This window comes from Elgaria multicarinata, chromosome 5, assembly GCF_023053635.1.
Source record: "Elgaria multicarinata webbii isolate HBS135686 ecotype San Diego chromosome 5, rElgMul1.1.pri, whole genome shotgun sequence".
Taxonomy (NCBI): Eukaryota; Metazoa; Chordata; class Lepidosauria; order Squamata; family Anguidae; genus Elgaria; species Elgaria multicarinata.
Genome location: NC_086175.1, coordinates 100436237 through 100450989, shown reverse-complemented (window position 1 = coordinate 100450989; position 14753 = coordinate 100436237). Strand labels below are relative to the sequence as shown.

The 14753-nt window shown below is 46.7% G+C and overlaps 1 protein-coding gene across 1 annotated transcript in view; it reads right to left on the bottom strand.

Annotated features, from left to right (window-relative positions):
• Positions 1-2285: 2285 nt before the first annotated feature.
• The window catches only part of COL8A1 (collagen type VIII alpha 1 chain), a 120300-nt gene continuing 107832 nt past the window's right edge, over positions 2286-14753 (bottom strand). The window contains exons 3-4 of the mRNA XM_063127636.1: positions 7538-7847; positions 2286-4262 (exon numbers count right to left, since the gene is read on the bottom strand). Of these exons, the coding sequence (XP_062983706.1) occupies positions 2353-4262; positions 7538-7844 (2217 nt within the window). The 5' untranslated portion in view covers positions 7845-7847 and the 3' untranslated portion in view covers positions 2286-2352. The remainder of the gene's footprint in view (positions 4263-7537; positions 7848-14753) is intronic.

The following is a 14753-nucleotide window of genomic DNA, read 5'->3' as shown; positions in this document are numbered from 1 at the left end:
GCTTCCCTCCAAATGTGATTGGAAGGGGAAGAGGCGAGGAAAGGGAGGGGAGCCATTTTAACTTGATCCCCTCTCCCCTAAAATTCATTCCTGGGGACTGTGGGAGAAAATATAGGTGCACATAGTTGGGCAGGGTGCCAGAGTGGAAAAACTGCAAGAGAAGAAAAAGTTTAAAAGCCACGGTGGATGTCGTGTGTGTAAACTGGGAGGGGAGTATATTTGATTCAGCAGCACACCTGGTTATCAATGGCTGCTAGTCATGATGGCTGTACGTCACATATGTGTATGCCTCTGCATACCAGTTGCTGGGGAATGTGAGTGGCAGGTGGCTCTTGCCTTCATGTCCTGCTTGAGAGCTTCCCACAGGTATCTGGCAGGGCGTTGTTGGAACAGAAGGCTGGATTAGATGTCTGATTCTGCAGGACTCTGCTTATGTATGTTCTTATGTAGTTAGGCATACATACATGTAACTCTCAGCTATTGAAATCAAAGCAACCTAAAAGTGTTTAACTTTGACTATCTACACCTTATTTATTTATTTATTTATTTATTTATTACATTTTTATACCACCCAATAGCCAAAGTTCTCTGGGTGGTTCACAAATCATTACGAATGTGGAATAAAACGTGGGATATAACACTATGAAAGCAGTATATGGAATGTGGATTGTGCCCCAACAGTTTGTGTAGTTCAATACTGCTATAAAACAGTAGTGTAGATCTAGGTTATGCCCAGAACATTGTGCTTATTTGAGACCCATCTTTTGGTATCCATGGCCCTGTCTTGATGGCGGTGCAGCACTGCCTCAAGGCCTCAGGCTCCCGTATTGGCGCTTCTTCCCAGCATCTGCATGGGAAGGAACAACAACGCAGAGTTGCCTTAGCCGGCGGGCCAAGCACTGAGATGGGGGAGGTATGGGACAGCCGGCTCCCCTCCCTCTGACCTCCGTCTGGCTGCCCTGTTTCCCTCCCCCCATTTTATTTTTAATTTTTTAATCTGTACATGCGAACCTTTGCATCTACAGATTTAAAAAATGGGGGGAGGAACAGGGCAGCTAGAGGAAGGTCAGAGGGAGGGGAGCCGATTTGGGTGCTGCGCGTCCCTCTCTTCCTCCCCCTCTGGCTGCCCTGTTCCTCCCCCATTTTTTAATCTGTAGATGTGAAGGTTCTCATCTACAGATTAAAAATAAATAAATAAATAAATAAAAATGGGGGGAAGCAATAGGGCAGCCAGAGGGGGAGGAAGACAGGGACGTGCAGTGCCTGAACTGGCCCTCCTCCAGCGAATGGCAACCAGTCAGGGGGTGCCATTGGCTGTGGCACACCTCCACTTTAAAAAAATCAGGGTAAGTGCACAACTTTTTAAAAGTGGAGTTTAGGGGGTTTGCCCCGCATGGCTTTGCGATGGCGGCTGCATCATATAGATGACCGGCTGCCACTCCGGATCCACACCAGGGGAAAAACCTCATCAAGACGGCCTCCTAGACTCAGATGCCACACCCTTACCTTGCCTTGGCTTCATGTGCCTTGCAACTCCCTCTATCCATTCCCAGGGGTCCATTGGAAATCTAGAACAATGGAACAAAATGCTAACCTTCACTGTGCTAACATTAATTGGCTTCATCAACAGACAGAATCACTTTGTCCTAACGTTTTCTCTAACAAGTCATTGATTTCGAACACTCCACAAAACTATTTGGACACTTCTTAAAGTATTCCAGCAGCTGCTGGGAAGATGAACCCCACTGTTGATTGCTGGAAAAAGCATTGGGAATGTTTTCCTTGGATTTCTGTCAACTAGCTAACCCTGAAAGGTGTCCTTTTCTACTATTCTTTGTCAATGGAAGTTGTGGGGGGGGGGGAAGGAATTGCATGTAAAGAAAATAAAGTTGTTGAGCAAAGAGAATGTTGGCTTATGTCGCAGGAATTGTTGTGACCACTTTACGTCACTGTTGTTTAAAAGAATATTTCTAGAAGAACAGTCCTAGAAAAAATTTTTTTTGCTTGTTTTCCTTCTTCTTTAAGACCTCCCATTTTAGCTGACTGTTTCCTGGTAAGCAAAACATAGAAGCGAGTGATAGGTGAGCATCCTGACATGGCTTTATCCTCACTGAAACAAAGCAGGTAAATGTTGAAAAGGTTCAGGGTACAGCAGCAAACAGATCCCCATTGGGTTCATCACTTTTTCTCTCTCTTTATAACAAGTTGTACAGAATGTTTAAAGTTTTAATTTTATTTTAATTATTGTACATGTCGGTCCAAAAAAAAATGGGGGGGGGAATTAAATGCATCTTTCAATGGTATAGGTTTGAAGCACAGAAAAAGAGTTTTCATATTGTCCAGTTGCTTAGTTTACATGGGATACAATAAATATCCTGAAAAAGATGAGTGAACGTACTGCCCGGCATAGAGTCCTGCTGCCTGTTCAGACGGCATCTGGATGTAAACTCTGTCGCCATGCATCAGCTGAATGACAGCACTCCCTGAAGCTTGGTCCAGGAAGCCTTTCTTGTACTCATCGTACGTGTACATCAAGGGTTCGTTGTTCTTGAACAAGGCCACCCAGACATTTCCCCCTTTGCAGTGGACGTGGTAGGCAAAGTAGTAGATCCCGGGGATTTCGCAGGTAAAGATGCCAGTCTGCGGGTTATAGTTCTGCCTGCCATTGTAGAGGACCTTGTCAAACATCACGGGCACCCCGACTCGGGGGAAAGGAGTGGTGAGCTCAGCCGTGAAAGCTGGCATCTCGTAGGCGCCGCCGCCATTTTTGCTTTTCTTCCCCATATAACCATGCGGAGTCTTCACTCCATCGAGGCCAGGACCCACCTCAGGCAAATATTGTCCCATTGCTGGCGGTGTGGGTTGCATCATGACTGGGGGCCCGGGGGGGCCAGGGGGCCCTGGAGGTCCCTGGAGGCCTGGCTGGCCGGGAGCACCAATGGTTCCAGGCTTGCCAGGTGGTCCTTGCATGCCTGCAATGCCTGGTTTGCCCATTCCAGGAAACCCCGGTGGGCCTGGGAGACCCCGTTCTCCTTTTGACCCGGGAAGTCCTGGAGGGCCAATTGGGCCACTGGCTCCTGCTGTGCCTGGGATTCCAGAAGGGCCTTGATGGCCTTGAGCTCCTGGGATCCCTGGTTCTCCTTTGGGTCCCATAGGCCCATAAGCACCTGGCAGACCTGGCAGACCTTTGTGACCAGCATCTCCTTTAGGTCCCATTGGACCAGGCAAGCCTCTCAAACCTGGAGGTCCCACCTCCCCTGGGAAACCCGGCTTTCCTGGGAAACCTTGTAAGCCAAGTTCTCCTTTTGGACCAATAGGCCCTTGAGGCCCAATGGCGCCAACCTCTCCTTTAAGGCCTGGGAACCCCATAGCACCTGAGGGTCCCATGACTCCTGGCAATCCTGGTTGGCCTGGCTCCCCCGGCGGCCCACCCATGCCGGGTGGGCCCATGTGCCCCTTTTCACCCTTAGGCCCAAGTGGCCCTGGAAGACCACCCATGCCACGGTCCCCTTTAGGTCCGGGGAAACCTGGCTTTGCAATCCCAGGTAGACCAGGAGGTCCTGGTAAGCCTGGCAAGCCTTGCTCACCTTTCCCACCAGGAAAGCCGGGCTGTCCTGGGATTCCATCTTGGCCTGGCTTTCCTATGCCTGGAAGGCCGGGAGGACCTTGTATCCCAGGAGCTCCCACCAAGCCTGAAGGCCCCCGCTCCCCTGGAAGCCCTGGTTTGCCTGCAGGTCCCTGTGGACCAGGAAATCCAATCATTCCTGGCTTGCCTATCCCAGGAAGTCCAACTGGACCTGGAGGCCCAGGCAAACCAGGTGGACCTTTTAGCCCTGGCAATCCTGGAATTCCAACGCCTTTGTCTCCTTTTGGACCTGCAGGGCCTTGTATTCCAGGTTGTCCTTTCATTCCTGGCTCACCCTTTCCTCCCAGCTGTCCTGGCAATCCTCTGTCCCCTGGTTTACCTATGCCAGGGAGTCCATGGGGTCCTGGTTGTCCTTGGGGCCCCGGAATGCCCATGGGGCCAATTTCTCCCTTTGGCCCCATCTCGCCTCTTGGTCCAGGAGCCCCCATTCCTCCCGATTTTCCTGGCATTCCGGGCATGCCTGGTTTGCCAATCCCTGGATATCCTTGTGGACCTGGTTTTCCTTTGGCTCCCGGCACTCCATGTCCTGGCATCCCTGGAGCTCCAGGTGGGCCTCTTGGTCCTGGCTCTCCAGGAGGACCGCGTTCACCTCTCAAACTGGCTAATGGGATTTCAGCTTTAAAAAAGAGAGAAAGAGAGAGGGAGAGAAAGTTAACCTTTATTCAGTTGTCTTGTGGATCACTGTGTTCTTCAAGCAGAATGCATGGGGTACACCATCGCTTGGATTTTCTATCATTGTTGACAATAATAACCACCTTTTTTTAAAAAAATATATATAATGATTTAATTCCACCTTCCAGATGTTTTGGCCTAGAGCTCACATCATCCTTGACTATTGGCCATGTTGGCTGGGGCTGATGAGTCTTGTAGTCCAAGACTTCTAGAGGGTACCAGGTTGGGGAAGGCTGGTTTACTCTGAAGTTGCAGATCCTGAATGGCTATTTTCTCCTGTTGTAATGGTACAATGCTATTCTCCTAATTTACCCCCCTTCCCCCCCGGATATAAAATACATCTGCTTTCAAATGGACGTAACCATACAGTGGGAGGCTGCTGTTGCACTGTGTCCTGCTTTGGGTCCCTGGTTGACCACTGTGTGAACAGAGTGCTGGAGTAGATGTACCCTTGGTCTGATCCAGCGTGGCTCTTCTTATCTTATATTCTTAAACAAAAGAAATCTGCCTTGTGATTTTTTAGGGACAAGATTCTCAAGTCAGTGCAAAGTTACATTCTGTAGAGGAGAACAGCTCCATCAGAGACATGTAGTCCTCTATATTCCATGGGTCTCTCTCCATCCTCTGTTGCTGGGGTGGGGAATCTATTTTCTGTAGAGGGCCACATTCCCTCAAGTGTAAACTGTTAGGGTCTGCATACTGACAGAAGGCAGGGCCAGAGTCAGCAGTGGGCGGTGCTAGGGCCAAAAGTGGGTGGGGATACTCTGGTTCTCTCTCCCTCTCTCTCTCTTTCCCCCCTCTCTTCCCTGCTACTCTTTCCCCTTTCCCAGTGCTGCATCTAGGTTATTTAAGACCCTGGACTTAATAGGCTTATGGGGAACCTATGCATATTACTTCAGTTGTGAAAGAGACAACTAACATTTTTAAAGACATTTTTAAAGACATTGAGTTCAACTCTGCACCCACCATCACTTCCAGAACCACATCTGTTAGTTCCTATTGTTAGAATGAAAGCCATATTAGTTTAACGCTTGGAACGAAAATAGGTGCTAGATTTGCATTCAGATTAATGGGAAAGACCTGTTTTTAGTGCACTTTATTATCAGCTCTGGCGCAAGGAGGAAGGGATGGCTGCATCTGTGAGGCCAAACAGGCGTGACACTTCCATGTGCTCGGAGTCTTTGCTTTTCGTCACTCCCACTGATTAATTGGATGCACACCTGACTCTGCGACGGATGTTTCAATGTTAATTAACCTAACTGAATAGTTGACAATAGCTTGCAGCCCTGGTATAATATTTTCTTTTATTTGGCTGCAGCTCTGCAAACTGCTACATATGTGCGTGGGAGGACTTTGCAAGCAAACATGAAGTTGCTACTGCAACTGTTTGCACAGCTGAACAAGCAACTCATTTTTTAAAAAAATTGTTTTTGCATGTGGGTGCCATAAAAATGTCAAAGAGCCTCTGTGGCTGTGCATGTGGTTCTCCCACCAGGGGCACACATAGCTTTCTAGCAGCCTTCCCCAACCTGTTGTCCTCCAGATGTGTTGGATTATAACTCCCATTATCTTGAGCCAGCATGACCAATGGTCAGGGATGATGGGAGTTATAGTTCCACACATCTGGCCCCCATCTTGATGGCGGCGCTTTGGCACCAACAACTGCATGGGAAGGAATGCAAGTGCGAAATTTCCCCGCTCTGTACAAATAAAACAAAAATAAAAACAGAGGGTAGAAGAATGGGGTCATTCCTCCCCCCCCTTTTAAATTTTAATATCTGTATCTGTGCAGCTACAGATAATATATTTTTTAAAAAAACACAGGGGTATAGGGGAAAGAACGAGGCAGCCAGAGGAAGATGCGAGGAGAGAGATGCTGGGTGAACCACCTCTCCTCTCTCTGACTGCTGGCTCCTCCCCGCCCCATTTTTTTTAAAAAAATATAATCTGTATCTGCACTGCTGCGCAGATACAGATAATATTTTTTTAAAGAAAGGGAGGGAGAAGAACGGCCCATTCCTCTCCTCCCCCCATTTTTTTTTTTAACAGAGGTGCAGGGATGCTCCCTTCCCTGTCTAGCCCATGATGACCAATCAGGGGGCACCATGGGCTGTGACAAACCTCCGCTGCCTAAAAAGTCGGGGTAAGTGCCCGACTTTTTTGGAGCAGAGTTTCCACGTTTTACCCCTGGATGGCTTTGCAATGGCAGCTGCATCATGTAGTTGACTAGCCGCTACTGCGAATCCACCCCAGAGCAAACCCTTCATGTAGACATCCCCCTGGAGGGCACCACGTTGAAGAAGGCTGCCTGGTAGGATTGCATCTTTTCAGGCTGACAGCAAAGGGTCTCTAGTCCTGTGGCTTCCCTGCCAACTCTACCTAATTTGGCTAGTGTAACCTGAAACTACATCAGGACAGAGGAAGCTGCCCTAAACCAACTCAGGCCTTTGGTCTACCTAGCCCATCATTGTCGGCACTGACTGGCAGCAACTCTCCAGGGCTTCAGGAAAAAGAATTCCAACCTACCTGGAGATGTGTGTGGGGAGGTCAAACCTGGGAGCTTCTTCAGGCAAAGCATGGGTAAAATCCCACATAAGTCCTACTTAGAGTAGACCCATTCAAATGCATCAGACTTAAGTTAGTCATGACCAACTTAAGTCACTTTCATTTGAATGGGTCTACCCTAAGTAGGACTTATGTGAGATTTTACTCCATGTGCTCTTCTACTGAGCTATGGCCAGTCCAACATTTGAAAACTCTGAACATTTGGAGAATTAGAAGCGCAAAGGTGCTAAAAAAAATGGAGGGGAAGTGTAATCAAAATGCAGAAATGCATATCCTGGGTTGTTCAGACATGTGCACATTTGGATATAGTATTTCTTTTAAAAAAAATCTTGTTGCCATAAGATGCCAAAACCCCACAAACAAAGAATCCCAAATTCCCTAGGAAATAGCTTTGATATTTCTCAATATACAAACAATCAAATGTGACTCTTTCGTTCCATCAAATAATAGAGAGTAAGGCTGTTTCTACACCAGCCTTTTTTCCTGGGATCATCCCGGGATCTTCCCTATGCATGCAAATGACACACAGGGGATCCCGGGAGCAGGCAGGGACGATCCCTCCATTTTCCTGGGATAATCCTTAGGTGTAGAAAGGACCAAGGAGGGAGTAGGATGGCAAAGGAGGAAAGATAGTACATTGCTTGCCAGTGTTACCTTTCTGTTTCTTTGAAATCCTCTCCTTGCCAAGCATGGGTATCTGTGGGATTTCTTTTATATACTGAGGCACATATTCTTTCCCATATGGCAGGTGTGGTGTCTCCTTGCCCATGTGCTGCATTGGAATGCCATCTTTGCCCAACGGCATGTGAGGTACTTGTTGTCCGAGGTGTTGGTACTGAGGCACTTGGGGAGGCATCTGCTTGATCCCATAATAAGCACCAGCTTGGGTAGATCTCAGTAGCCCGAGGCAAATGGTCACAGCCACCACCAAGAGCCATGTAGGTGCTAGCAACATAGCCATAACCTGCATGGAAACACACACACAAATAAAACCACAACTATGAAATAAATATGGGAAACTCAGACTCATGGGAAGTGCAAATTAGCAGAGAAGCTGCCATTTCCTTCCAGTGAGTGTTCACTAACAATGCAATGGATAAGATCTTCATGGCGTGAGGAAATGGCTCCAGTATTTTTTTATTACAGAGAGCTTTGTCTATGGGGCGGTATATAAATGTAATAAATAAATAAATAAATAAATAAATAATAAAAGACAGAGCCCAAAGGTCCAAGCCAAATGGAGGTGGTGTCAGAACATGGACTGATTTCATTGGATGTTCACAACGTCCCTGAGAGAGGGTTAGGCAGAGTCTCTCTCTCCCAAAAGATGGCCCTGATCCAGGGATGTCAGAGAAATCTGCAATGGAATCAAATGAATCCGAACCATGAATTCCATAGTGGACTGGCTTCCCCGAGTCACATGGATTCTGTGGGCTTGTGGACCTTTCTCCACCCACCAGCATTTTATGCAAATTTAGTTGTAGAAAAATACGTAAAATTGGGGGGGGGGGAACACAAGCTGAAAATGTGCATTTCCCACATTGTCTAAAGCATGAAAATGGGCATTTTTTTTGGTTTGGGTTTTTTTTTGGCCATTTTTGCAAGTGCGAATTTGCGTAAATTTTGGAAATTGGAAAAAAACAATTCCATCAATGAGTGGATGATGGAATGAAAAGCACCTGACAATCCACGAAATGCAGATGGAATGGATTTTACAAAACCTGCTCATCCCTACATCTACCTGTGCAGGCAAGAACTCAGGTAAGCACACGGAGCTCCTATCCAAGAGAAATACTTCATCATTTACTGCCATGTTTGTGAAAGAACTGCATGAACACTGGAGGTGCTGACGGCTCCGATGTCAGTGTGACAGTGAATCCACTCTGCCCCACTGACTATCCACTTTAGAGTTCTGACTGACACCCAGAGCGAATTTATCAACTCATTGACAATGGAGCTGCCAGTTTCCACTGGCCAAAGAAAAACTTCCCCACGGAATGATGATGGTTTTTCCTGTGTTGGGGTTCCCATGGAGCTTTTGAGCAGCCTGAAAGTGAAATATACAAGCTACGTGGAAAGAACAAGAAGAGTTCAACATTTCATCTGATAGTACCAAAAGAGGCAGGAAAGGGAAGCCAAGAAGCAATATTTGGAAATATACACTAGATGGAGTGTTTGTTACAACATTCTGAAATCCCACTATTCTGAGAATTTCAATCCTTTAAAAGATGATCTGTTGAGAGTGCAATAAATGTGAAATAGTTATTCATTGTGTAAGGTCCTAGTATCTTCTCCCAAGGTAAGACATCTTTTGCAGGAATATCACATTTCCCATAGCATTCGAGCTAGAATAACTCCACAATGGGAACTATGATCCTTTGCCACCCAGTGTCTCCATTGCAATTATGACTGTAGTGCAGAACATAGCTGAGTAAGTGACACAGGCAAGAGCTGCCTGGTTTTACCTTGAAGAAATAACATTCAAGAAAATACTGACACAATAGATAGACCACTAAACCCTCAGGCATTTACATTCATTTGGCTCCCCACCACCACCACAACCACACACGTATTTTACTAAAGAGTGAAAGTTAAGAACAAGTGTCTTGGGACTCAGGGGCCCCACATGTACAGTATTAATGTAGTTGAGTCACACATAACACACCAGTTCATAATTACACACAGCTCCCATTCTTTGCTTTTGATATTCATCTGACATTGATTTAAAGTCAGCTACTTGGAGGCCTTAACAGGCACAAGCGGCTGGGAATGCACTGAAGATCACGCTCAACGAAACCCTTAATAATAATAATTGCTCATTGCATGGAAGTTCCTGGCACATACAGGTATCACACACACGCCCAACTTAGCACATATGCAATGATTTGATAAATCAGTCTCCATTTATTGAAAGTTTTAAACAAATCCGTCTTCTGCTGCCTAGCTGGGCTCAGTGTGATTTTAGCACGTTTGAAGATTTGCGACGAAAGTACATATAAGAAATAATAGACCAGACCAATCATCTACCCTCTCCCATTTTCTGCATTAACCTTATGAATAGTTAGTGAAGAGGATGATGGATGTGACTTAGAGAGCAATCCTATGGCCCCTAGAAAGGGTCTGGAGTGGGGGTTAGGATATTTCAGATTCCTGGATCCAAGGTCGGAAACAGAGCACTGGCCTCAGATCCAGGAATCTAACCTCCCCTCCCAGGTCACTTTCCCCCTTGCAGCCAGTGCAGAGAGAACTGCAATGGCTGCCCTTCTGAGGTTGCAAAAATGACCGTGGAAAGGTGGTTAAGGGGTCCTTCCCAAGGTCAAGGAGGGGAGGGCACTGGAGAGGCCAACTTTTGCCGTATCTTGAGGCCTTTCCAGTCTTCTTCTCTCCCCCTCCGCAGCACCCCAGCTAGATGGGCAAAAAAGTCCATCTAGCTGAAATACAGGGCTGAGCCACGCTTCCCACTCCGCAGGGGATACTCGTAAGCCTCGGAGATCGGAGGCTTACGAGTATCAAGGGCAGATCACATAGACTTTTTAATGCAGAACGTGGTGGGGGAATTGCTTATCTCCACGCAAGAAAATGTATAATATGAAACACAGTCTGGTTTTATTCTGCCTGGGGTTGAGCCTGCATGACAGATCCATCCAAAAGTTAGCAGTTAAGGCTGTGATGACAAAATCTGAGATTCAGAAGTTGTTATCTCAAACTTGTTCTTCTCTGGGTTGTTTGGCAGCCAAACCCCCTGCCCAACAGTTCTCCCCTGCAAGCCATCTCTCATACCTTACATGCCTCCAAATGAGCCAGTCCTACCATTAGGCAGGATGTGACCAGGCCCGGTGCTGCCATAGAGGCAACTCAGGCGGCCGCCTAGAGCGCCAAGCAAACAAGGGCGCCGAACACCGTACCCGGAAGCTGCTCTCCTAGAGCGGCTTCCGGGTGTGCTGTTCCAAAGCCACCGCCCCAGCCTCTGCCCAACCCCAGCGTCCTGGCTCCTTCGAAGCCAGGATGCTGGGGGTTGGAGGCGAAGGCTTCAGTACGGCGCGCCCGGAAGCCACTTCCAGGCACGCCGCTTCAAAGCCTCTGCCCCGCCCCCCAACCCCAGTGTCCCGGCTTCAAAGCCAGGAGCGGGAGGGAGCGGGCGGTGAGTGGGCGAGCAAGGGGGGAGCCGTAGTGGTGAGCGAGCGAGCGGGGGCGGCGGGCAAGCGATGGGGGGAGCCGGAGCGGCGAGCGGGCGGGGGCGGGGGGTGAGCGGGCGGGCGGGCGGGCGGGCGAGCAGGCGGGGGGGAGCAGTGAGTGAGCGAGCAGGTGGGTAGGTGAGTGAGGGGGCGGTGAGTGAGCGAGCGGGGCGGCGGCTTCAGAACGCGCCTGCCTAGGACGCAATATAGTCTGGCGCCGGCCCTGGGTGAGACAGCTGCCTCAGGAGGCAGAGGCTATCAGGCAGCAGTGGCATCTCCCCAGCCATTCCTCCGGTGCTCCCCACCCCCGCCCCAGGCATTCACCTCTCTCAGAGCTATATGTGCCACACAGCCTCTCCTAGATCCCATACACTAGCCCATGGCCCTCAGGTGTGGTGGAGGACTAAGGAGGCCAAGGGGAGACATGATAGAGGTGTACAAAATTATGCCTGGTCATCATCATCTTATTATGCGGTCACAGATAACGGTTGCTGGCTCATCAAACAAGAGGGGTTTAACATCAGAAACCATAAATATGCTTGAACAAGAGGTTTACATGAATAAAAATGTCAATCGTTGTTTTTCAGGGATGCTTTTTATTTGTGCTGTATCTTCTGTTTTTAAATGAAGAGAAGATTATCTCTGAACTCATTCAAAGATGTCATTGCTGTTTCTTGACATTCAAGAGAGTTTAAGAGTTCTTAAAATTTGCTACTAAACTATGTTGAGAGAAAGAGCAACCCACACCCACCCCAAACCTATGGAAACTGGAAAAGGAAACTGGAACAAATTCACTCATGAAAGTTAAATATAAAGCAAAACTGAACCATGTAAACCAGAACTGCCCCACACTTTTAAACAGTATGCTTTTTAGACCTTAAAGAAGCCATTACATGCAAGGTTTTCTATATCCACCCTATGTTATGTTCTATATTTAAAAGATTTTTACTAGTTTTTTTTAAAAAAAATAATAATCTGGTTTGAATCAGAGTGTTTAATATTTTGCAAAGTGCTGACTAAGACTACCTACTTAAAGCCTACAGCTAACAGCAGGATGAGGATTAACTGTTGTGCCAATGTTTCAAGTATGTGAACAATCCCCTTAAAATATCTTGACATTTGAAAGGATAATTGACTCGTGAAATGGTAGCATTTTCAGCAGACAAAGTGTGGGCTTATCCAGATGATCATTTCAAAGTATGCCCCTAAGACTCGTTAGCTTTGGTGAAAAGGTCCTCAAAGTTCCTAGGTTATTTCCCCCTTTACATAAACCTCTCTTACCCCTTATCCCCATAATGTCTTTTCTTTCCCCTGTTTTCTTTCCTAAAGGGGACTTCGTCAATTTCACTGTCCTTTCAAAGGAGGAGAAGTGCTATTGACAAAGATCGTCTTATTTACATGAATTTTCCAGTGCTCTGTCATCCAAAGGCAGTTCACCCTGGAACTTCCCACCAGTAAAGTGGGAAGCACGTGACATGCTACTTTGCACCCAGGAATCAGTTCCTAAATCCAAAGTGTATCATATGATGCGGCCTTGAAATACTTAAGTATGACGCTAGATTAAAGCCATTTAATACTATTCTTTTATGTGGTTCCCTGTTGCAATCCCATGGTTTTTATGGCCTGATATCTTGCCATAAAATATTTTCTGACCCACTTCTTTCTAAAAACTAGCAAAACATGGCATTGGCCTTTCACTTGCTCACTTTGATGCAGTGCACACTGTGTTTTCTTAGTTCTTGCTTCCATGCTGCTTTATGACTGATCTGTCATTAGAAAAGTAAAGCAATCTTCAAGTTTGTGTCTTGGGCTGGAGTCTGTGCCATGTACAGTAATTCAGCTCACTGTACTTTGATTATTCTTTCCAAGAGGGATGGGGAAGACAACTGCCTCTCCTATTTTCTTTGCTTTGTATTAACTTTATAGCTCTTTAGAAACCCCAAATCCCATTCCAAGGGAGAGATTCAAACCATGAAAAATGTTTTTACAATGTATTTTTTCCTGAGAATGTCTCCCGCCATTCAGAGCATTTTTATTGGAAGGTTGCTTTTTTTCCCCCATTGCAAAGAAGGAATCTTGTCTTGTGTATATACGTTCCTTCCAGTTCTGGAAGAATGTCCGTCTATTCAAAAAGCAAAATGAAGTGCTATGATCCACCCAAATGGAAAACAAAGCAAAATCTTTGAAAAAACACTTAGCTCATATGTCTCTTCCATTGCTTTGCTCTAGTGTGAGCTTACTGTTCATCTTATTACCAATGGCATTTTTAATACCAGGGTTGCTTAGGGGGTGAACTCTATGAGCTGGGGCATGTCTACACCAGCCCTATATCCCAGGATCATCCTGGGATCATTCCTGTGCATACAAAAGCCACACAGGGGATCCCAGGAGCAGGCAGGGATGATCCCTCCATTTTCCTGGGATAACCCTTAGGTGTAGAAAGGTCCTTGGACATCTACAGTTACTTGGACCCAGTGCCAGCTCCAGGTTTGAGTGAAGGGACTCAGCAAAGGACCCTCTGTTGAAACCCTTCAAATCTCAGTAGTGGACTCTGCTAGGGTAGGGTGACCATATGAAAAGGAGGACAGGGTTCCTGTATCTTTAACAGTTGTATTGAAAAGGGAATTTCAGCAGGTGTCATTTGTATATATGGAGAACCTGGTGAAATTCTCCCTTCATCACAACAGTTAAAGCTGCAGGAGCTATACTAGAGTGACCAGATTTAAAAGGGGGCAGGGCACCTGCAGCTTTAACTGTTGTGATGAGGAAATTTCACCAGATTCTCCATATATACAAATGACACCTGCTGAAATTCCCGTTTCTATGCAACTATTAAAGATATAGGAGCCCTGTCCTCCTTTTCACATGGTCACCCTATCTAGGGCACTGGAACCCCAGAGTGCAATGTGCTGTGATTGGGTGTGACTTGAGCCAGGTGGAGGTCATTGTTATTGGCATTTATATAATCCTGTAGAGAATTCAAAGGTCTTTCTCAATAGTCCTCACAACTGTCCTGTAAGATAGATCATTCCATTGTATTGTGGCTTTAAATCAGGACTGCAGAACCTCAAGCCAGGGGCCAAATGCAGGCCTCCTGGAGACCAAATCTAGTGCTCTAGGGTTCACCAATAGCCATGCTCCTTTCCCCCAAACACCAACCACTGGGTGGTTTCCCAGCTTCTGGGCATTTTTTCCCCCATTCTAAAAAATTGACATGCTTGTAAGACACCATCGATTGTAAGACGCACACTAATTTCAGTACCACCAACAGAAAAAAAAAACACCTAAGACACGCCCGTGATTCTAAGACGCACCCCATTTTTAGAGATGTTTATATGGGGAAAAAAGTGTGTCTTAGAATCGAAGAAATAGGGTACTAGCGCTAAGAGATTTAAGGTAAAAGATGGTGGCGGGTTTGGCCCTGCTTCCCCTTTTGAGGCACCCTCTTTTGCCTTCAGCTCCACCCAACACTGGAATGCGGCTGCTGAAAATACCCCTGAAATGGAATTTGGCCCACAGGCTAAAAGAGGTTCTACATTTCCCTTTTGAATGGTGAGCCACTCTGAGCAGTGCACAGGCCCTAGAAGGGCAGAATTGAAATTTCTATAGACCTACATAAACTGATATGCAGGTGATGCAATTTGCCATTGCACTGCACCAGTAATCTGTTACGCCCAGTCTTTTTCTGCTGCTAC